The sequence below is a fragment of the Hippocampus comes genome, unplaced genomic scaffold (assembly GCF_001891065.2).
Source record: "Hippocampus comes isolate QL1 unplaced genomic scaffold, H_comes_QL1_v1.1 scaffold48, whole genome shotgun sequence".
NCBI classification, from domain to species: Eukaryota; Metazoa; Chordata; class Actinopteri; order Syngnathiformes; family Syngnathidae; genus Hippocampus; species Hippocampus comes.
The window spans coordinates 3,094,348-3,117,880 of NW_017808403.1; the positions used below are offsets into that span (position 1 = coordinate 3,094,348).

General features: G+C 47.4%; 2 protein-coding genes across 4 annotated transcripts; both read left to right on the plus strand.

The window, feature by feature from the left end:
* The first annotated feature begins 351 nt into the window (after positions 1-351).
* ddx5 (DEAD (Asp-Glu-Ala-Asp) box helicase 5) lies at positions 352-5,507 on the plus strand. Of its 3 annotated transcripts, none has more exons than XM_019858504.1 (13): positions 352-522; positions 1,138-1,318; positions 1,447-1,543; positions 1,628-1,761; positions 1,840-1,905; positions 2,048-2,189; positions 2,265-2,425; positions 2,510-2,682; positions 2,778-2,888; positions 2,960-3,021; positions 3,094-3,153; positions 4,394-4,615; positions 4,763-5,507. In XM_019858504.1, the coding sequence occupies exons 1-13, from the start codon at positions 470-472 to the stop codon at positions 5,155-5,157; spliced, it is 1,857 nt and encodes a 618-aa protein (XP_019714063.1). In that variant the 5' UTR covers positions 352-469; the 3' UTR covers positions 5,158-5,507. The 3 variants fall into 3 exon arrangements, 2 of the variants coding, with proteins under 2 accessions (XP_019714063.1, XP_019714064.1); XM_019858505.1 differs by having other exon boundaries at positions 4,394-4,628; positions 4,763-4,877; XR_002166671.1 differs by lacking the exon at positions 4,763-5,507 and having other exon boundaries at positions 3,094-4,068; positions 4,394-4,485.
* Positions 5,508-7,734: 2,227 nt separating this feature from the next.
* LOC109508480 (envoplakin-like) lies at positions 7,735-21,889 on the plus strand. Its single transcript, XM_019858497.1, has 22 exons — positions 7,735-7,918; positions 10,674-10,773; positions 10,845-10,999; positions 11,491-11,614; positions 11,696-11,827; positions 12,464-12,505; positions 12,593-12,754; positions 13,203-13,310; positions 13,399-13,494; positions 13,564-13,674; positions 14,474-14,620; positions 14,707-14,861; positions 14,938-15,035; positions 15,103-15,275; positions 15,682-15,860; positions 15,958-16,096; positions 16,643-16,836; positions 17,239-17,389; positions 17,471-17,554; positions 17,627-17,767; positions 17,858-17,950; positions 18,065-21,889. The coding sequence occupies exons 1-22, from the start codon at positions 7,878-7,880 to the stop codon at positions 21,542-21,544; spliced, it is 6,105 nt and encodes a 2,034-aa protein (XP_019714056.1). The 5' UTR covers positions 7,735-7,877; the 3' UTR covers positions 21,545-21,889.
* The last annotated feature ends 1,644 nt before the right edge of the window (positions 21,890-23,533 follow it).

Consider the following 23,533-nt stretch of genomic DNA (forward strand, 5'->3'; position numbering starts at 1 on the left):
GTTGTATGCCGTTGTTCGTCACGTTTGGGTTGGGCCTAGTGATGTCATTGTGTGTGTTTTTTTTCCGGAGGGACCGCATTACTTGACTTCGTTTGGAACATATTCATCCGCCATTTCAGTGGTTCTTCGGAGTTAGCTACTCGGTGAAATATAAGGCCAAAAGGAAATTTCGTCTTTTCACCTTTTTATTTCGTTTCATATAAACACACATTGCAAATAAACGTTTATATGTCAACAAGTTAATTTACTATTTGCTGCTCTTTCATGCCGCTGAAGTTAAGTGGGCAAAAAAAAAAAAACTGCGGATGAATACGGCGGAAGTCGAACTTCCGCTTGCCATATAAACCGGACCCCCTTTTTCTTTTACCGGCATTTCATCACCGCTACCGAGGTTAACGCAAATAAGAGACCGGACTAGTCTATTTATCTCTTATTTTCGAATTAACGCTCCACAAAAACGCTAGTCAACATGCCAGGATATTCCGACAGAGATCGTGGCCGAGACAGGGACAGAGATCGAGGGTAAGTACACAATTTTCGTTTCTTTAAGGCGGCTTTTCCCCTCGTGGAAAATGGCCGACCGGGCCGAACCACGGAAATAACATTGAATACTGTGTGACTTTGTCAATTTTGACAAAATCTAACGATTTTTGTTGATACTGAGAAATTCGCCGGGCGAATAACCGTTGCCACGTGTATTCGACGATGGACGCTAAAAGGCAGCCTGGCGTCTTTGGGTCCAGGCCTCGTCTGGCCTCGTGCCTGATATGGCGGCTTTTCGTTAGCTGCAAGCTACTACTTTGTTCGCTTGTGAGACGTAGTCCTAGCCAGTGAAGGCCAAAGACGGACCTCCATCCAGGAAAGTTATTTCACACCCATGACAAGTCTTGGGTCTTGTTGAACTGCTCGCCCGTCACTGGTCGATATTGATAGTCGGTTCTTTCGCCATGTGGCGATGTCGAAGCACATACAAAATGCCGGCTTCTTTCCATTGTTCCCCTACTGGGAGGGAAGTACATAACAGAACAACATTTTATTTCATTGATTCGGTTAAGACGTTTTTCTTCGAGTGGACCGTCGATGCCCTCGACCGAATCGCTTTAATGTGGCTAATTTGTGAGCGACCTTGTGTTTCAGTTACGGTGGCGGCCCTCATCGTTTTGGTGGTGGCCGAGGCGGCGGCGGCGGCGGAGGAGGAGGATCGAAGTTCGGCAACCCCGGTGACCGACTGCGAAAGAAACATTGGAATCTGGACGAGCTTCCAAAGTTTGAGAAGAACTTTTACCAGGAGCACCCGGACGTAACGAGGAGGCCTTTGGTGGGTTCCGGCATGATGCTAGTTTGTGTTACGCAACACGTGTGTGAGCTCGCTACACGTGTTGGCGTTATGTAATCCACATATGGCCACCGTATTAAATTCTTTTTCATCGTTCTTCACCGCTATAGCAAGAAGTTGAAAATTATAGAAGGACCAAAACCATCACAGTGAAAGGGAGAAACTGCCCGAATCCAATTGTGAATTTCCACGAAGCAAGCTTTCCATGTAAGTGCTGAATAGATTGGTGGCTTTTGAAGCTGTTGCATTTGAAAACATGTCTAAATGTGTTTTTGTCCTTCTTCAAACCAGCGTATGTTATGGATGTCATCAACAAGCAAAACTGGACAGACCCAACTCCCATTCAGGCTCAGGGCTGGCCTTTAGCACTGAGTGGCAATGACATGGTTGGCATCGCACAGACTGGTTCTGGCAAAACACTCTCAGTAGGTTGACGTGATTTGAGATTAAATGGAGGGTGTAGTTCTTGAAAGGCGTGTCATTGCTTTGCATCTTCTGTACAGTATCTGTTGCCTGCCATCGTTCACATCAACCACCAGCCTTTCCTGGAGCGCGGTGATGGACCTATTGTAAGTATTGATTTTGTTTAGAACCTTTTTGACAGATTGGTGGGTGCTAATCAAAAGCATGTGTATTAAAACAATGTGGTTTTCCTGTATAACCTGTGTTGCTGGTCAAACTTGTGTGTAAATCCAATATTTCTGTTGTCAGTGCTTGGTGCTGGCCCCAACTCGTGAGCTGGCCCAGCAGGTGCAACAGGTGGCTGCCGAGTATGGCAGAGCTTCTCGCCTGAAGTCCACCTGTATCTACGGAGGAGCCCCCAAGGGGCCGCAAATTCGTGACCTTGAGCGAGGTGAGCTGTTTATTTGAATTTGAGAAGAAGGCTGTGTTTCTTCCGTTCTCCTAATTGTTTCCTTTCCCGTCAAAGGTGTTGAGATCTGCATCGCAACTCCAGGCAGGCTCATCGACTTCCTTGAAGCAGGAAAGACCAACCTGCGCCGTTGCACCTACCTCGTATTGGACGAGGCTGACAGAATGCTGGACATGGGATTTGAACCACAGATCAGGAAAATTGTTGACCAGATCAGAGTATGTTTCAAGTTGTCCATTGCATGTCAGAATCCCATTTGGCCTGTGTTGGTTTGATCAGTGCCGTATTTGTCTTTATTGCAGCCTGATCGTCAGACGCTGATGTGGAGCGCCACCTGGCCAAAAGAGGTACGTCAGCTGGCTGAAGACTTTCTCAAAGACTACGTGCAAATCAACGTTGGGGCCCTGCAACTCAGTGCAAACCACAACATCCTTCAGATTGTTGATGTGTGCAATGATGGCGAGAAAGAGAACAAGTTAGTACACGGCACAATGACATGTAAATTACAAGGCTGAACTCTTGGTGACAATCACGCATAAAATTGAATTATCGTCTTCCCCCCCAAATAAGACTCATTCGTTTGCTGGAGGAAATTATGAGCGAGAAGGAGAACAAGACTATCATTTTTGTAGAGACAAAGAGGCGATGCGATGACCTGACAAGAAGGATGAGGCGAGACGGGTAGGTTGGGAAGCATTAAATGAGCACTACTCTCGGGCAACACGTGAATGAAATGCTCTTGTATTGTTCAGATGGCCAGCAATGGGAATCCACGGAGATAAGAGCCAGCAGGAGAGAGACTGGGTTCTTAATGGTGAGTGTACTCTTATTTACCAGTTGACCATTTACAAACCGGAGAGTCCCAACATCTGTTTGTTTGTTCCAGAATTTAAATATGGAAAGGCTCCCATTCTGATTGCTACAGATGTTGCATCTCGTGGTCTAGGTCAGTATCCTCCGTAAAGCACTGAAGTGTTTGAATTTTTTTAGAGGAAAGTATATTGGCTTTCTTTAACTCTTCTGCTTCTCTCTGAGTCTCTCCCATGGGCCAAAGGAGCAGTGTTTATGGCAGGGCCTTGGCATGACAAGCCCAGGTGTCCAGAGGGGGAAGGAGGATTCTTGGAGATGTCCTGACTGGCGAGGCACGGGTCTCCCAGTCGTGCACATAAGCAGAGGTGTCAAGGTCCGAGTGCAACATACAACGCGCTGGCCTAACTAAAAGCGGGGAAGGCCACAGTTCCTCCCCTCCATGCTCGACTGTTCTCTGGCAACGGTTTGGACTGTGTCACACACCCAGGCTCTGTAACTGTCCCAGCTGAAAGCCCCGTCGCGTTGTCTGGACAAAAGCGAGTCCCGGGTCATTCCTAAGGTGCTTTCGGTTGCGTAGGCCTGTTGTAAAGCATGGGTGGCGTCGCTGTTGCAGTTCAACTTGCGTCGGACGAGCAGCTTGTAAGATCGATTGGAATATCACCTCTGCAGTAACATGGCTACTGGCGCTATAGGTGACAGTGGGACATGCTAGTTGGACAAATTCCAAGCTCACACTCCTCCCTCGCCTGCGTTAGAAAAGTCATGTCGAGACCTGCCAACGAGAGACTGTGTGATCACTGGGATAAACTTGGCCCTGGCGACTGGGGTGCGCTGTTTGTAGGCATCCTGCAAACCAGTTCACATCTCCACTTTGTTGGCTAGAGACTGCCTATGAACTTAGTAACCTCACCAGTGTACGTTGACAAATGGACATTGAGTCAATCACTGACACTAGGAGGCAGTAGTGAGCATAGTAGCCCTACTGTGTAGACAATGTTGGGGGGGTGCGCTGCGATGGGAACGGACTAGTGAATGCACGCTCCAATGATGGGTAAGGCTTGTGATCTGCTTTTTGATGGTTTGGTCACAACTTGGAGGACATCTGTGTTTTTTTGTATTGTTTTTTTTTTCCCTCTCCTCCTAATTCCCCTCAATTAGAAGCGACTGGAGTGTGCATTGTTTCTCTCTTCCCACTGTAGTCTCACCATATGTTTGAATGCGGCTTTTTAATGAGTGTTTTCAGCCCTTTTTACATTCCCAACCCATGACGCAACTAACAGTGCTTTGTTTGATCTGGTTGTTGTGGTGGCGCTGGCGCACGCCTTTGTGTGCTGTCCTCCTCTGCCCTTTTGCCACACCGCACCACAATCTTACAGATGTTGAGGACGTGAAATTTGTCATCAACTTTGACTACCCCAACAACTCTGAGGACTATATCCACCGCATTGGCAGAACGGCCCGTAGCCAAAAGACTGGCACTGCCTACACCTTCTTCACTCCCAACAACGTGAGGCAGGCCAGCGACCTCATCTCTGTTCTACGCGAGGCCAACCAGGCCATCAACCCTAAGCTCCTCCAAATGGGTGAAATCAGAGGAGGTAAATCAAATTGGTGAGATACAGAAACTGTGCTGTCAAATGCAGCCATTTTATTCCTCTGCCAAAGGCCAATTTTTTTAAGGGTACATTTGGTTGAGTTCAACATACCCCAGGGGTCCCATTAATGCTTCTCTGCTCTCTTTGCAGGTCGTTCAAGGGGAGGCAGAGGTGGTGATTTTGACCGCAGGGATCGGTATTCATCTGGAAGGCGAGACTTTGGCAATTTTAGGGACAGGGATAGCAGTAGAGGCTATGACAGCGGACCAAACAAAAGCTTTAGCACAAATACTCAGAATGGAGGCTATGGGGGGAACAGCGGTGGCGCTAACAGTTTTAGCAGCGGCTACAATGGCAATGGACAGTCGTTTAACCAGCAGCCAGCATCCTTCCCACCTCAGAATAACTTTCAACCCCAGCAGAATGGTGGTGCGACTCAACCCCCGTTCCCCTTCCCCCAACCACAGCCCCCTCAGCAGCATCCGCCCCAGCAGCATCCGCCCCCCCTTGCGCCGTACCAAATGGCGCCACAATTCCCTCAGTAAACATGCAAAGTAATTTATTGCTGCTTTGACTTTTAAGTTACCTTCCTAATTTAGGTTGGGTGTCTTTTTTGTTTTGTATTTACACAACAGGGTTACAAACATCTCTAACCTAGTGAGCATTTTAAGGTCTGCGGTGCAAACAGTTGCACATATTTTTTTTTGTTTGTTCCCCCCTCTGCCACTCTCGCTATTTAATTTGTTACATTCCTCTGTAATGTTTAGTTATGTTTTGTACTAAGTAATTTCAGGAGTACTGTCTTTTCACGTGTATCCTTGAAAGTGATGTTACCTCCCACCATGGAAGTGCACTGCATGATCTTTACAATAAAACCAAAACACGTTGAACTTTGCATGTGCTCTTTTGTTCGAAATAATTGTTGCCATATTTGGCCACTGGGTGGCATCAGACGTTTACCGTTAGCTAGTGCGGTCCAAAATGGAGTCTGGTTTAGTGTTAAGAAAGCACTTGAAGCGGAAGTAACTATTGAACGTTTGTTTTGGCCATCACATGCAGCTTTGTCAAAAATCGATTTCAATTTTGTATGGTTTCGTAAAGGTACTGTAAAAGACTGCGGTACAAAGGCAGCAATTTGGATTAAGTGGAGGTGTCCTTTTTGTGGGCGTCATTCTGACGATTGTATTCACCAATGATCATGGACTGATTGCTCAGTGGTACTGTATTGGAGTAGCCGTAATTTATCAGTTGACGCCCCCCCCCCCCTCTCACACACACACACGCATTTTTCGTGCTACCTGTAGTTCCTGTAAAGTATGCTGCTCTTCTGTTCCTATTTGTTGTCCACCCCCGTGACGGTATGAATGTGGGTGTGGTTTTAGGAGAGCTCGTTGCGTGGGCGTGCGTGCGGCACACCTACAGCAAGCATGAGCCGGAGCAGCATGCTCGGGTCGCACCATTTCAATTGAGGCATCCAGTCACGTTACGGCGCTTGCCGCTGCCCACTTTATCAACAGCAACTTGTGTCTTTCCGTTTGCTATTCATTTCATTTGGCTTTTTCGGGTCATTTGAAAAATGAAGTCACGAACTGCTTGAATTATACGATAATGGTCGTAATACAGCGTGAGCTTGAGTCACACTGAGAAAAAAAACCAAAAAAACCTTCGGTTCTGTGTGCAGCACAAATCCACAAATGAGCTTTACGTTCCGTTTACAAGTTCTTTCCGTCATGCTGAAAGAACATAAAAATACCAAGACCACAGAATACCGGTGAGCCGCCATGTCATAATTGCTGATAGTAATCCGTATGTTCAGCTGCCAAGTGACTCGTTCTTCTACATTCCACGGCGTTTGTGTGCATGCATGCAAGCTCACATTTTTGGAAATGTGTCACATCTTGACTTGGACTCGTCAGGAACCTTCCACATCTTTGTATTCTAAAGACTAAAAATGTCATCATCTCTCCATTTTTGCTGTCATTGATAAGAACAGTAATCAACATTAAAATGTGGTTTCCCATTTCAGCCACTTTAAAACTCATTTTCACTGCGAAACGTGTCATTCATGTCACTGTCCACCTCTACCGCATTCACCGCAGGTGAGACCGACAGCCGTGCTACTGTACTGCGACTAACAAGAACATCTATCACAGTGAAAAAGGTTGATTGTTGGTCGTCTGGAGGCTCATCGTGACTCAGACAGGTCTATTTTAGTTCACACCGTATTGATGAGGATAATTCTACACACGTTTGAATTGTACACTTACAACAATATTCATATTGTATTTGATTACAATTCAAAATTATAATGGAATTTGCTTTCCAGATCACAAATTTGTGTTTATTTGAATAAGTGTGAGAGCATAAATAGTTGAAGTGGACAAAAAAGGACCAATAAGCAAGCACATGCAGCATTCGACACTTTACGCTGAGTCAGATTTATCAAATGTTAAGGCAGGAAGATATGAGCAGCTAACTTGTCACTTCCGGTTAGCGCTCTTACTTTCAAACCTGTTCACACCACTTCCGATGCCTTACTAAGACTGACATTAACTCGAAGACTTAGGTTTTCCCGCCATGTTTTATTGCCGTTCCAAGTGATACAGTACTTGTGACTCGGCTATGCCTTTGTAACGTGTTGTTTTGTACAGACAACAGCTTTACATTAGAATGGTGTTTGTTGTCAGCAAATTCGGCAAATGGAAAATGAATCGAGTGAAATCAGGACTTTGAAATGTGAATGTGATAGGGATGAAAACACTGTCAACCGGGTATGTTGAAAAGAGGTTCGACTGTATGAGATTTTATACTTTTGGGGGCATCCGGAAACCCCATTGCCCCAGGCAATTGCTTATGTTTGCCGAATGCTAAGTCCGCCCGGAGAACTCCTAACATGCAAACCAAACCAACTTGACTTTTGTTTCTTCATAGTGACGGGCGGCTCAGAATTTTATGACCTGTGGTTAAGAGCAAAAAAATGCTCTTATGTGTAAATTACTTTATGTGGCACTTTGGGGAGCGTGGAACAGGTCTGCCCGGTCTGCCCCTCGCCGCTGACTGCTTTTTATTGGCGACACACCTGCTAGCCTGGGCGGAGCCGAGAGACGCGCCTTAAGTGAGGAAAGACGCCGCCGGAGACTCGGTCGGAGGGAGCGAGAGGAAGGAAGGAAGGAAGGAAGGGAAGAGAAGAGAAGAAGGAAAGTGGAGCACACCGAGACAACACTCGTACTCCGGTTACACAAGCGGGCCCGAACAGCTTCCCGTCATGTCGAAGAATCAGGAAAGTGGCCCTGTGAAGATCAGCAAGTGAGTAGGGACACCGAGCGTGGAAGTGTGTACGTGCGGAAGTGTGTACGTACGTGTACGTGTGCGTGTGTGTACGTGTGTGTCAGGTGTCTCACTCTGCTCCCACTGGTCTAACCTGTCACGTTTTCCAGTGCATTCATCTGTTCTTCCAAGTCAATTCAATGCGCACATGCTAACTACGATATACGGTCGTCACGAATAAACAGTTGTGCGTTATGAATGAACGATCTCACATGCTAGTTCTGAGTGTCAGTGTGTGTCGTCATGCCAACAAGCAGTTTGTAAGTGGCGGGGTATCATGAGAGAGTTTATCAATAAAAAAATATTACACGACTCATGATAATGGAAATGCTCAAAAGGGAATAGGCTACCGGTGTATGCATATTCCCACATCTGCTTATAATCAGGAAAAAAAAAGAAAGGCTCATTATTTATTGAATCAAAGAGCGTTTTGCCCTGAAATTGGGTCACAATGTACTTACTTAGCAATCAACAACACATGACAAAAAAATATTTCACCCCTTATTTGAAAGTCCGGACTTTCTACTGTTGTACGCAGTGTTTTTTGATCATCTTTATAGCAACAAGTGCGATGGGGTGTCACTGTGCAATGCACCTTTTTCTTGCGCAAGAACACACCGTTCATCTCCATTTTCTCAATGTGACCTGTCACCCTTCTCCAGGGTGGGTGCACGCCAGAGGTGTTGCTTGTGTAAATGGAGGTGCCATGTGACCTGTAAAATTGTGTGGTCCGGGCAGTGTCAGAGGTCTTGGAACGCAAGATGATTAACAGTCCATTGATCTTCATCGACAGTCGTGCTAATTTTTAAATGGCTGCATGAGAACGTGTGCACTTGTTGGACTTGTACAGCACACAAAAGAGATTGAGGAGCAATAAAAAGGCAAAGCACCACAGGAAGGGAAGCCACCACGAGCCCTTGCGTCTCACCAGAGGCTGCCCGAGCCTCCACGTGATTTTGTTGTCTTGTATTGATTGTTGATCAGTCATTGTTGAATTTCCCCTTGAGGAATTACAGTGAGCGAGAGCAGACCGGGGTTGAGTTACGCAATGTTCCAAGTGATAAAGTCGAACACTGAATAGTGGTATCTTGACTTACAAGTTTTAGTTCTTCCATGACCAAGCTGGTGACTTCAATTATTTGTATAGTAAATCCATTTTCTTCATTGAAATGAAGTGAAATACCCTTAATCCGTTCCAGCCCAGTCAAGAAATAAACAGGTATTCTGGAGCATAATGAATGCACTGTGATATTCTGTGAGGGGGTGTGGCCCAGGAAGCGAACCACTGACCTCTGACCGTCCGGAAACCTCGCGGTTAGTTTCAGTCTTAGCGTCTTCTCCATGCTCCTTGTGAGAGTTTTCATTTCGTATTTGTGTGCTTGACCGTTCGTTCCGGTCAATAAACGGGTGATCGTCAAAAGGTCAACCTTGCGATCTGTTTTTATTTTCTTTAGCCCCACGCTCATCTGAAGCTCGCAAGTAATTTAAAATAAAGCATAAATACATAAACAAATCGAGCTGATCGCTTGAAAAACTCAAGTCCCTCCTCAACGCGACTAAATATTATTCTTAGCAAGCAGGTGCACACTTCACTTGTGCCTTTGACCATCTCCATATCGCGCTACGTTGCTGCACATGAATGTCGCCATTCATGTACATTTCAGTTCGACAACATTCTTGCAGGCGACTTAAGCGACGGGGGCGGCGATGGCGTACTGCCCCTTGTGTCCTGCTGCGGGGTGTGTCAGGACGCATAGTTGCTTTTCATATCGCAGAGGTGAGCGAACGACAGAGCAAACACGCCGAGAGCAGCGATGGGTCACCACTTTGTGAGTGACGTGTTGATAAAGAATCTTTATGGATGGTGTTGAACATTCGCCACGCAATCTAACGACAGTCAAGGCGCAGTGCACCTACACATAACAAACAGCAGCGCTGCCTTGGTGACCGCGTCAATCACGATTCACTTTATAGAAGCGGCTTTTATGGCGCCTCACTAGCTCGTGCAGGTGCACCGTAAGAAGTGGCCAGTAGGTCAACATCAGTGTCGATGGGCCCCAAAATATCGAACCAGACAGACTGGTTTATCCTGATCCTGTCATATGCTGTAATTTGTAGCTTACGGCGCAAATTTCTTTCAAAATAATTCCTCACATCATGTCAGTCTTCAACATTTTTCACATATCGAAATACATTTGAATGAATGCATGTTTTTATTTTTTTCTGGACTCAAAATTGTGTGTGTGTGTGTGTGTGTGTGTGTGTGTGTGTGTTTTAAGCACTTAACTTCCTGTATCACGCCCCCCTACCTAAGAATTGACTAACTCGACACAAAGGACACACAGCATTGCCCTGTAAATCATGAAAAAAAGCGAGCAGAAGACAAGAATGAAGGAGAACTCGTTTCCCTCGTTTTTGTTGTTGCCTTGGCTTTGGAAATTTAGGTGGACCAACTGCTTAATGGTGAGGCGTCCATTTCAACGGCATGCTTAAAAACCCAATATGGTTGCCAGTCTTAGTTGCATTGCTAAATGGGTTTCTTTGTTTGGCACGGCGTCATCCGAGAAGGTTACAAAATAGGAGCAAGTCGGAGAGCAAATATCTTGGGTACAGTACAAATGCCTGCGCAGAGAATACAAATACACAGGCAAGAAGTATTTGCCCTCAGCTGCCTCCCAGCGCTGCCTGTCAGTGTGATTTTGAGCATCATCTCGGTCTGTTGTGTTCTCCGCAGGAGCCAGGCCAGCGACCTGGCTCTCGTCATCTCTCGCATGCAGACCAATGCAGACCGAGTCGAGAAAGACATCCTGAGTGCGGAGGAGTTGCTGGTTGTGGTATGAAAGGCTCGATCGCACCGAGTTTTGGAAAAAGTGAGTTGAGAGATTAAAGTCGAGTGCTGTTGCAGGATGCCAAGCGCGAGGGGAAGAACCAGGCTCTGATCCACCAGAAGGAAAACTCAGACAAACTGGCGGAGGCCGAAGGTCTGCTGAAGGATCTCTTCATGGACGTGGACAAGACCAAGCGCCTGCAGCACCCGCAGGCCAACGAGATCGAGCGCGAGTGAGTCGACCCGAGTCGGCTCGTGGCTCTCTGGAACGTGTTGACATCCACGCCGAGCAGACACACCTCGCATACCTTCACGTCAAGATAAACCATCGCTTCCACATTCCCTTCCGCTCTCCGCGCACCTCGTCCCGACCAAAGACACCATTCTTATCATTTTATTTTGCTTCCATTTTTAAACTGCCACATCCCCGCGGTTCGGCATCAACAGATTTGCATCTTCAATATTTCTTTTTTTTTTTTCAATAAATGTAATATTTTAAAATCAGGAATATTTTTCATTATTTGCGGTTCACCTCGAAGTTAGAAATTATGGCGCCGTAACAAGCTAGCGCAGCTTTAGCAAACTTCGCGCCAACACGACCAACTGAGTGAGATAAATCTCAGTCCTGTGGCCACTTTGTCAATGTCAAGATTTTGATCTGAGGCTAAGGGAGGAAAAATTCAGAAAGGCTCCGCCAATTACAGGCCTTGATTCTGATTCGCAGTGTGAAGAACCTTCACGACCGCTGGGTGAAGGACTGCGCCACCTACAGGGAACTGTATGAGCAGGTGCAAGACTTGGCGCCCAAGTCGAGGATCGACTGGGGTCCCGCGCTGGATGAGAAACAGGTTTGCCGATGAACCTTAAATCCCACGGCGACCCGCGGTGGAAAAACTCACATTTGCCCTCGGTTTATGGTCCCGTTGCAGAGGCGTTTAGACGCCGAAGGCTACGGTCCGAGTCTTTCCGACATCGAGAAACAGATCGCGGCTCATAACATCCTGCATCAAGAGATCGAGGCCTACAGTGAGCAGCTGACGCCCAGCACAACCTCGTCACAGGTAGCCTGACATCATTTCTATTCACGGGTTCTCACTAACGAGGCCGTCGTCAGTAGTTAACCGTCCTGTTAGGTCGCTCCTCAAATGGAAACATGGCGCCGCGTAGCAAAATTGAATTGAGCCTCTTTTGTTGAGCTGAGTTTTGTTACTTTTGCATTTTTATGACACATTTTAGACGGGTATATTTGACACGCTGACAGAATGGGCTCAACAGAAATAATTGATGCCGTTTTTTTTCCTTAGCAAAATGGAGACATTATATTACACTGCCCCACCCCCCAGACACGCAGACACACACGCCCACATCCGCACACACGCACAAAACATAAAACATGGATAAGTACTTAATCTCCAATTTACATAACAGGTGTGTTAACTGGAATGGTCAAACTGCAAAACGCTCGAAATCCGTTGATATGTTGGTGTTAGAAGGTCACTTTCTGGCTCATGGAAGATTATATACAGTGTGTACATGCACATTTTTTTTTTTTTTTTTAAACAACTTGCAAAATTAACTGATGTTGGTGTGTTTTGTGTGTCGAATTCTGAAGAAACGAGGTTAACACATGACAAAGTTGGTGAATGCTTTTGTTCTCTCGGGCCTCTTTTGACTTCTTTGCCATCCGTTTGCAACAGGGCCAATATGCCAGCCTTAAAGAGAAGTACAATCAACTGTTGGTGAGTGGCGTCGTCCCCCCCCCGCCCGTCTCCATTTGTCCATTCTGTGTTTGTGTACGAGTGGCTCATCCTGTGACATCTTTGCAGGAGACCTCCCGAAAAAGGCGCAAGCACCTGGCATCGCTCTACGACTACATGCAAAGCTGCCGAAAAGAGTTGGACTACCTGTCTCAGCAGAAGAACAGGATCCTGCAGAGAGACTGGAGCGATCGAATGGTTGACCCGCCCAGCGTTCGCATGGAGTATGAGGTCAGTCCTGTTTTCATTGAGAAGCTACAGCAAATAGATACCACGCGGGGGGGGCGGGCAAAACGTATCGGGGCAGTTTGCTATTACACCATCAGGAAGTGAAAATCAGCTCAGCCTTGATGGGCCTTACTTTGGGCACAGTGAAAAGGACCTCGCTGAGCAAATCTCACAACCTTGCTCTATGTTGCAAATGCAGATGGACTCCTCCACCGTATATTTCTCAAGTGGCGTTCTCGTAGGCTGAAATGCCGACATTTTTCGGCAGACACAAATGCCACGATGACATTCACACACACACAAAAAAAAAAATAAAAAGGTTTGCTTTTGTTTGTCAGCTTGCCTCAGGGGCCCCCGCCGCAAACACGTACAACCAGTGACTCAATTAGCTGCCGCTGCCGGCTGTAATGGCGCCGTGACGACTTCGTTTTTGCCATTTGTGTGCGTGCAGAAATTCAAAAGCAACGGGCTGCTGTCACACGAGGGGGAGATCAACCAGCTCCTGGAGGAAGGCGATCGTCTGTCCAACATGAACCATCCTGGCGACTCGGCAATCACGGTTGGCCTCCCCTCTCCGACACGGAGTTCGCATGACCGATCGGCTTCTTGTCCGTCTTGGCCTAACTGACTGTGAATGCGGCGGACAGGCACACAAAGAGGCGGTGCAGAGCGGGTGGCAGTCGTTCCTCAACCTGTGTCTGGCGCAGGAAATCCACCTGGACAACGTTGAAGACTACAAGAAAGTAAGCCGCCGTCGCGTGACTTCTTCCATTTGGACGGCTCCTCGTTCACCAGTGACTCTCTTGTTCCAGTTCCAGCTCGATGCCGAGACCTTGTCCGAGTCCCTGGACAGACTCGCTTCCAATCTGGACCCAAGGTTATTGGAGGGCAAGAGCAACTCGGAGGCCCTCTTGGAACTTCAGGTGATTTGGCTTCTATTGCAATCAATGTCGGCACTCGTGGAATCGCTGAGGTAACATTGGTCAACACATTTTTACTGCCCCCCCTTTTTTTTTCTTAATCAGAGGTGCAGGTCATATTTTCCAGATTATTTTTTTGCGCATGATTCCAAATCTACCCTCGTTTTTTTTTTTTCTCTCTAGGGCATGAGGTTGTCATGAAAAGTAATAATAATATCATAACAAAGACAGAATATATCACATTGAAATATATCTAGTAATATCTGTAAATTATTCTTTCTGGAAACATCATAGCTATAAATGACAAGACGTGGTAAAATCTGCATTGAGCAAGTTTTTACAGGTCAATCTTTAAAAAAAAAAAAAAAAAAAAGAGAAAAAAGTCAACTTACATTCACACTGTCACTGACTGGGAAGCGACCCCATGCTGCCCGCACACGAGTGTACAACGACACCATCAGCGACTTGTTGTGTTTGAAAGTAAGTTTGCTTGAGTGAAGGTGACAGAAGGGCAAGTTGGGAGTCCTAATATTCAGGTTCTTCCAAGTCTTGGCCCGTGTTGACATTTGGTATTTGTTCATCCCCGTGCGTTTGCAGAGATCTGTTTTGAGAAGCACGTTGACTCCGGGTTATGGGTTCTCCTCCATCAAATCCAGAGCAGATGCTTTCTTTTTTTTTTTTGTCCGAGTGTCAGATTTTAGCGTCGGCAGCTTCAATGCCCGAACAAGTGTGCAGATGTTCGAGTGGCATTTCAAGTATTGTTCTCCGAGGTCTTTGTGACACGTCATTTTCTGCCTCACAGGGAGACGAGCCAGCGATCAAGAGGAACGAGCAGCGGCTGGCGGCCCTCAGAGAGCTCAGTCGCAACATAGCGCCTCTGAAGCTACGTCGAAGCAATCCCACCACCCCCATGAAAGTCGTGGCTCTGTGCGACTGGAATGATGAAAACGTGAGAAGTCGTTTAAAAAAAAAAATGAGAGAAGGCCACGTAGCGTTTCCTGTTTCATTCCCAACCGGTGTGTGCGCCGACTTCAGGGAGCTGTGAGGCGTGGTGATGAGCTGACACTGAAGTCCATCTACGATCACGAGACGTGGGAGCTGCAGGATAGCGGCAAGAAAAGCAAAAGGCTCCCGGGGGCGTGTTTCATGTTGCCGCCACCTGACACCGAGGCTCTGGAGAAAGTAAACAGGTACACGTTGAAGAGAAGAGAAGGCCCGTCCGTCACTTGGGGGATTTAAATGGAAAATGTCTTTTTTTGCCTTCAGGTTTGAGAAAACGCTGTTAAATTTGAAGAGCCAGAGATCGGCGACAATGACATCACTGAAGACGAGCACCGTGGAGGTCGATCGCCCTCAGCGTGCAGGTGAGAAGGAATAGTTTGCAAACCCCGCAGGACAGCCTTTTTACTTTCCGTCCTCGTTGCACTCTAGTTTCCGTACAAAGAGCTCCGGAGGATTCCAAAGCGGCACTCCTGGCCAGACAAATCGATGATCTGAACCACAATCTGGATCTTTGCAAAATGGACATGCAGAAACGACAGAGGGCCCCCGTGGACAACCGCAACCCATCACTCGACCTGGAAAACAGGCTGCAGGATCTCAAGGTTCGGCTTCAGCATTTGCAATCCTCTCAAGTGGATCTCATTTGGTTTGCGCCGACCGACGTGTGAAGAACGGCTTCTTGCCGGGTGTCTGTGGCATGACGAAGGCTTGACCCGGAGGCTGGTTGGCTGACCTCCGCTTGTCTTTGTTTTGACATCCGAGCAGGCGCGACAATGGGATGTTGTCTTTTCAATGTCGCCGGCGGATGTTGGGTGACGAGGATTTGGGTTGATGGTTGTCTTGCGTTCGCACATACCTTTTTCAGAGGTGGCGTACACCACTTTCCTCCCGCTTTCCAAAAACATGCGTGGAGACTCCGCCCATCGGTGCATTTTCAAAACTCAAATGTGTCCCTTTTGCTACCGCTGCTTTATGTTTACATGACCACGTGATACGCTTCCCCTCTAGAAATCGTCCCTGATGGCGAGGAACCTCGAGTCGGAGAAGGCCGCCGTCCAGAGAGAAATGGAAGCCCTCGTGGCCAAGAAAGCGCTCGGAGCCAATGCCTCAATCTTGCCGCTCAAACTCGCCGCTGCCAACGCCAAAATGGATGACATCTCCACTCTTCTTGATCTTTATGACAAAAAGTAAGAGTAGCGGGCTGAAGCCATGGCGCTCCGAGTGCACATTTTGAACGGAGAAACATTTGAGCTACAGGTCGTCCCTCTGCTCGCTTTTGCGCAGGGCTTCGGCCTCCATGTTCTTGGAGAGGCAGATGCAGAAGGTGGAAGGGGTCGTCTCCGGCTTCGAACAGCAGCTTGCGAAAGACGGCGTCATTCCCAATCAAAAAAACGCCCTGCTGAGTCGCAGCCGTCAGCTGCAGGTGTGGAAAAAGTTAACATGTAACAAGACACGAAGGAGGAATTTAAAATAGTGGCGGGCAGTATTTTTATATTTTCCGATTTACATTTCATCCCATGTGTTCCCGCGCCCGTCAAATCTGCCCGGGGCCTTTTGCGAGTCGCTCGCTGATGTCATGAACTCCGGCGACCATCGTTTCGTCGAAAGCAATCAGATTTCACATCCGTTCTGAGTCCTGTCAGGGGCCAGCCGGTCCCAACCCGGCAAAAAATGGTCACAGCCAAATTCAACGATCAAAACACACCTCTACCGGTTATGCTAATGCTTAGCTATATAAATGATGACTGCTCCAGATAAAGGACATCGGTGGTCCCCAAACCTTTTTGGTGTCACAGACCGGTTGAGACATAGCTGCTTGGTGTCTTGTATTTATGGTTTGTATAATGGCAACGCAATCACTAATTGGTGAATTTAGTCGCGTTCGTCCCCGCTGAAGGCCCAAGTGCTAAACGCGTGAGCCGTCAACTGAATTTCAGCGACAGCACTGTCCATTGATGTCATCAAACAGGACATTCGGCAGGAGGTTTCCTCAAAGAAGGATGAGTTGAACACGTTAGGCAGAGACTTGGACCTGACCAAGCAAGCGTGCGGCTCCCTGCAGCAGAATTTCAACGAATACTGCCCCGACATTCGCCGCCAGGAGAGCCAAGTGAAACATCTGAAGAACCGCTTCACCAGTGTCACCAATCAGCTGCAGGACAGGTGAGAGTTGCAAATTCAGTGAAGTCCTCTTAAGTCGGACCAGGCATGTCCATGTCTGGTTCTGGAGGACCACTTTCCTGCCTGCTTTCGAAGTGTCCCTCCTGCAACGTACCCGTTTCAAAAAAGATCGCCTCTTCAGCAAGCCGTGAAAAATCCTGAAAAATGAACCTGATCACTAAACCAGGCCAGGACAGTGACCCCTGAAGACAGAGTTTGTTTTTGTTTGTCATTGTTTCCTATGAGGGGAAAAAAAAAACCAAAACGACATTCCAGAGCCAACTCTGTTTTGACAAATGAGTTTCCGCAGCGAGTTGTTCACGCCCTTGGTATGTGCATGTGTGGTTTGATGACATCTGAAAAATGCCGCTCGTTATTTGTGTCTTTGCTGCTCTGCTGCGATAGGTCAACCCTCATCCAGGAAGCCAGCAATAAAAACCAAGACTTCCAGAATGCCGCTCAGTCTCTGGACTTCTTTTTGGTCAATTTACCAAATAACAGCATCGGACCTCGCGATAACGTGGCCGAGATAACAGCCAAGCACAACTCTCAGAAGGTGAGTGCAAATGTCCTTTTACCAAATGGCTGTGAATTTGGGAACCTTATCAGTTGCTCTGGAATCATGTCTGATGTTTAGAGACTGCTGGACGACATTAACAGAAAGTCAGGTGACATGCGGCGGATCAAGGATCTCTCCCGAGAACTTCAAAGCACCCTCATTGTCAGTAGCGATCGGTGTCGTTGGCTGTTTGCGCGAGACACGCGGCTCTTCTTGAACAAATGTACTTTTCAGGAATACGAGACGAAATCAAACACCTATCGCGGCATTATATATGGAGATGATGATGATGACGATGACGATGAGGACGAAGACTACGAACCCGTTCTGAAAAAGCGCCAAACTTCAACGATGGCTCAGGCGGTGCAGAGGAAGGTACGACAGCATCCAACGTTCATTTCGTCACCGACGAGACTTTTTCCGTGCTTCGTGTCGTTGAGGCTTGAGCTCTGTTTTGTCCCGCAGGAAAAGGATTTACTGAACCGTTTCGCTGAGGTGTCTGCGGAGAACGAGCAGCTTCTCAGCCAGATGGGGACCGCCAAGAACATCGTTCTCAGGGTAAAGTAGCAGCGATGCAGTTGATTCGGTCTGACGTGTAATGCGCCGCCAACTTTCGAAACAAACGTCACCATTTCTCTCTATCTCTCTCTCTGATCTTTGATCTGTGGACAGAACGAAGACCAAGTCAGCAGCGTGGTCGTCAGTCAGCAGATGCTACTCCAGAGTCAGAGGAACGACGCCGAAGAGGCCGAGACCATCGGCAAAGAACTGAATGAGGAAAAGGCTCGGCGCTTACATGCCGAGAAGGACTTGGAAACATACAGGCAGAGATACTTGTCCTTGAAGAGCAGGAGAGGAGTGGAGAGGCTGGAGGAGAAGGAGGTGGTGCAGTATTACCGCGATCCCAAATTGGAAGCCGAACTACAGTCTCTGAAAAGCAGGATTCAAGATGAAGGATACAAGAGGTCGCAAACCCATTCGGATATCGACATGCTCAATGAGAAAATCCTCAAAATGGAAAAGCAGCTCTTTGGCGTTGAACCGAAACTGGTGAACAAAGTGGTCACCGAATATGAGAGAGACCCGCAGCTTGATCAAGATATGGAGCGGATCCGGAACGAGATGCAGAAGATACGAGTGGAGATCCAGACGAAAGAGTCGGAGATCGTTCGTCTGAAAAAGGAGCTGAGTCTCCTGGCGCAGCAGAAACCCAAATTCAAAGAGAGGCTTGTGAAGAAGGACGTGGTCAGGCTCGAAAAGGATCCCGAGATGATAAAAGCGGTTTTCACGTTCAAGAAGGAAATTGCAACAGAGGAAGCCCAATGTCTGACCATCAACAACACTATTTTCACCGTTCGGAGCAAGATCAACACGCTGGAGCGGATCATACCCACCGTTGAACCCAAAATTGTCACCAAGATGGTGAAGCAAGTCCAACAAGATCCGGAACTGGTCAGCGAGTCAAAGAAACTGCGCATGGCTTTGGAAGAGGAGAAAGACGAGAACGTTATCTTACTGAAGGACCTCACCACGCTTCAGCTGCGATACGGCGAGGTGGAGAAACTGCGGCCTAAATTTGAGGTCAAAGAGGTGATCAATGAGATTTTCCAAATTGACCCCGAGACCGAAGTCCACCTGCAGCGTCTGAGGACCGAGCTGCAGGAGTGCGGCCGAAAACGCACAGCGATAGAGAAACAAACCGACGTGGTGATGACCTCGCTGACCACGCTGCGGACCCAAAAGCCCAAAATCGAGTACAAGGAAGTCAACCAGGAGGTGATCAAGGAAGAGAAAAGTCCCGAGGTCTTGAGAGAGTTACAGCGGCTCAACAACCAAGTGTCGCGTCTTAAGGTCAACTATGACACCACCCTCGAGCTGCTGACGCACCTGCGCAAAGAAAGAGACGAGTTGAAAGCTGAAAAATCCAAAGTGGAGACCAAGCTCGTGAGCAAAGAGGTTATCAAATACGAGAACGACCCCCTGGTGGAAAAAGAGGTGAACAGACTCCGGAGGACGGTCAGAGAAGAGACCCAACAACGGCGCAGCGTGGAGGAATGCCTCTTTGACCTTCAGAACCAATACATTGTCCTTGAGCGCCAGAAGCCAGAGGAGAAGACGGTGGTACAGGAAGTGGTGCGTCTTCAGAAGGACCCCAAGCAGATTTTGGAGCACGAGAGGTTAAACAAGGCCCTCGACGACGAGGTCAAAGCCCGCCGGAAACTGGAAATCGAAGTGAGACAGCTGAGAGCCCTGATTCAAGAAAAACAGAACACCGTCGCTCAGATGGACGAACGGCAGAAGAAAATCCAGATCGAGTCAGAGCTGCGACAGATCAAAGCCCAGATTCACGAGCTCGAGCATTCTCCCAAACCCGTTGAGGAAAAGATCGTCATCGAGGAAGTCCTGAAAGTGGAGCGGGACCCAAAGCTCGAGAAACTCATGGACGAGATACGCGTTGGAATGGAAGGGGAGGCGAACCAACTCGTTCGTCTCCAGAGAGAAATCAGCACCCTGAAGATGACGTTGGAAATCCTGGAAAAAGAAAAGACCACCGAAAAGATTGTTTACAGAGAAGTGGTGCGAGTAGAGAAGGACCCGGCGGTGGAAGCCGAGAGAGACCATTTGCGGGATCTCGTCGCACAGGAGAGAAATATGAGGCGTGACAAAGAAGAGAACCTTCAAAGCTTTAGAGTGAAAATGTCCCACCTGGAGACGTCCATATCCATCATTTCCAAAGAGGAGACGACTCTGGTTTTCAACAGGAGCAGCCTGCAGAGGGAGAAGGAAGACCTCCTCAAACAGCTCAAACTGCTCGAGACTCAAAGGCAGAACATCAGCGTCACCTTCCAGCAACAGTCCAAGCTGATGAGCGAGAGAAACCAGATAGCGAAGCAGCGGAGTCTCAAGGCCTCCTCCGATATGCAGCGGCTCGAGAATGAGATCCTCAACGAAAAACACAAACACCACCAAATGGAGGCGCTCCTCATGGAGCTGAAAGAAGCCTTCAGGAACGAAGATCAAGCTGAAACTCACACGAGGGAGACCAACCTCTCCACCAGGATCACCATCATGGATCCCGATACCGGCCAAGACCTGGCTCCTTACGACGCCTACCTCAAAGGGCTGATCGACCGCAATCAGTACATCCACCTGTCGGAACTGGAGTGCGATTGGGAAGAAATCACATCCACCGGTCCCGACGGCGACTCGACAATTTTGCAGGATCGGAAGAGCGGCATGCAGTACGCCGTCAAAGACGCCCTGAGAGATGGCCGCTTGACCCAGTATGACGTGATGCGCTACAAGGATGGCAAAATGCCCATTTCCGAGTTTGCTCTTCTTGTGGCGGGGGAAGCTCGAAGACCTTTTGTTCCCCCGGTTACAAGCCCCAGATCCCCCATTAAATCCATCCCAAGTTCTCCCTTAAACTCCACGCCGAGTTCCGTGATATCCCCCCGCGCCAGTCTCTACAGCGACAGCACGGACAACGTCTTTGCGTTGGGTGACGAGCAGTTCCCGATCTCCGGTATTTTCGACACGACCACGGAGAGCCGCATGTCTGTGAGAAGCGCCTTGACCCGTAAGCTCATCGACGCCGACACGGCCCTGAAGCTGCTGGAAGCGCAGGCGGCCTCCGGCGGAATTATCGATCTCAACAAGAAGGACAAACTGTCGGTCCACAAAGCGGCTGAACAGGGCCTCATCGACAACGCTCACATGTACAAACTTCTGAATGCTCAGAAGGCCTTCACCGGGATTGAGGATCCCCTGACCAAAGAGCGTCTCTCGGTGGGAAAAGCAGCACAAAAAGGCTACCTACCCTCCGAAAACGCCCGGTGGTATATTGAGGTGCAATACCTGACCGGGGGGTTGGTGGATCCCACGAAAGCCGGCCGCATCACCCTCCAAGAAGCCGAAGCGTCCAACGTGATCGACGGCAAGACAGCCGAAGAGCTGAGGAAAGAGTCGTCCTACCCAAAGGTTTTGGTTGACCCCATCAGCAAAGACAAAATCTCGTACAAGCAAGCGTTGGATAAGTGCAAGGTTGACAAGATCACGGGACTCTTGCTCCTTCCCGCGGCCTCGGGTGATGAAACAGATTCACCGTCATACTCCAAATTTCGGTTTAGTTCTTCTAACAGCAGAATCTAGATTGTGAGTTTCAAGAGGAGTGAAATGTTTGACGCAGCCTCTGGTGCTAGAGGGTTCATGGTACGAGTCACAAAGAAATGACATAAATACACTGATATTTATAACCCCGCTGTGGATCTCGTTTGAATACAAAATATGATTTGGGGATTTGCTGTAAAAATCAGGGTCATGATTGTTGTTCCATTCAGCATTCTGAGGTCAAATCCAAGAATCCACACATCATGCATTGGTTTTTACAGACCTGTTTTTTTAAAGCAATACTCTATGTATTTTCAAAATATATGTATGTCTACTGCATAAATGTGAATCATACTTTATATACATAATAAATGACAACCTTCATGATGTTTGCATCTTTTTATCCATTCCAGCAAATAAATATTTGGTTCACAGAACGTCAAACGCCAGTCTTGTGTTGCACAAATGGATGATCAGGTATAGTAAGACGTGTTTTTTTTACCGAAAAAAACCAACCATGTATAGGAAGGCGTTTTTAGCCCCCCCAAAAAACAACCAAGTGTAGTGAGGCGTTTTTAGCCCAAAACAACAACCACTGAAGAAGGGCGATTTTTAATTGAAAAATCCGACCATGTATAGTAAGGGGATTTGACCGAAAAAAAAACGACCATGTATAGCAGGGCTGCCCATTACGTCGATCCTGATCTACCGGTAGATCTAAGACAGGTCCCAAGTAGATCCGAGGAGCGTCGAGGAGAAAAAAAACCAACCAACCATATTTGTGTGTCTTTGTACATGTTAGTAATATATTTTTTGTGTTAATGTACGCTGCACCCTAATAGTCCTATCAGTCTCATTTTCACAAAAAATATATTTAAAAAATAAAATAAAGCAGGTAAATCTTGAATTTACGGTGGCGCGTGATTACGTCACCGGAAGTTGTTAACGCTCAGCAGTCTGCAATTGCAGCTTGTGATCAGAGCTGTTGCGCTCTATCCTTTGTCGTCATTATTCTCATTCAGAGTTTGCTTCGTGTACAATTCACCGAGGGCACGGGCAAAGAATAGGAATCTAGGAGGGCCCAGGGAAGCACTTTAGAACGGTACGTGTGAGCTACGCTAGTTAACAGGCTGCAAAAGTGCATCGCATGCCTCAGTTTCAGGCTGTTTCTCATCATGGCGTGTGTGTGTGTGCGCGTGCGCGCGCGCAGGTAAGGGGAGATCCCGGGAGGTTAGTTGAACGAAAAGTAGATCTTTGGTCAAAAAAGTTTGGGCACCCCTGATGTATAGTAAGCCGTTTTTTTTTTTGTTGAAAAAAACGATCAGGTATAGTAAGGCATTTTTTTTACTGAAAAAAACGACCAGGCATTGTATGGCGTTTTTAGCCGAAAAAAACGACCATGTAGAGTAAGGCGTTTTTAGCCGAAAAAAACGACCATGTAGAGTAAGGCGTTTTTAGCCGAAAAAAACGACCATGTAGAGTAAGGCGTTTTTAGCCGAAAAAAACGACCATGTAGAGTAAGGCGTTTTTAGCCGAAAAAAACGACCATGTAGAGTAAGGCGTTTTTAGCCGAAAAAAACGACCATGTAGAGTAAGGCGTTTTTAGCCGAAAAAAACGACCATGTAGAGTAAGGCGTTTTTAGCCGAAAAAAACGACCATGTAGAGTAAGGCGTTTTTAGCCGAAAAAAACGACCATGTAGAGTAAGGCGTTTTTAGCCGAAAAAAACGACCATGTAGAGTAAGGCGTTTTTAGCCGAAAAAAACGACCATGTAGAGTAAGGCGTTTTTAGCCGAAAAAAACGACCATGTAGAGTAAGGCGTTTTTAGCCGAAAAAAACGACCATGTAGAGTAAGGCGTTTTTAGCCGAAAAAAACGACCATGTAGAGTAAGGCGTTTTTAGCCGAAAAAAACGACCATGTAGAGTAAGGCGTTTTTAGCCGAAAAAAACGACCATGTATAGTAAGACGTTTTTAGATGAAAAAAACGACCATAAGTAAGTAAGTAAGGCGTTTTTAGACGAAAAAACGAC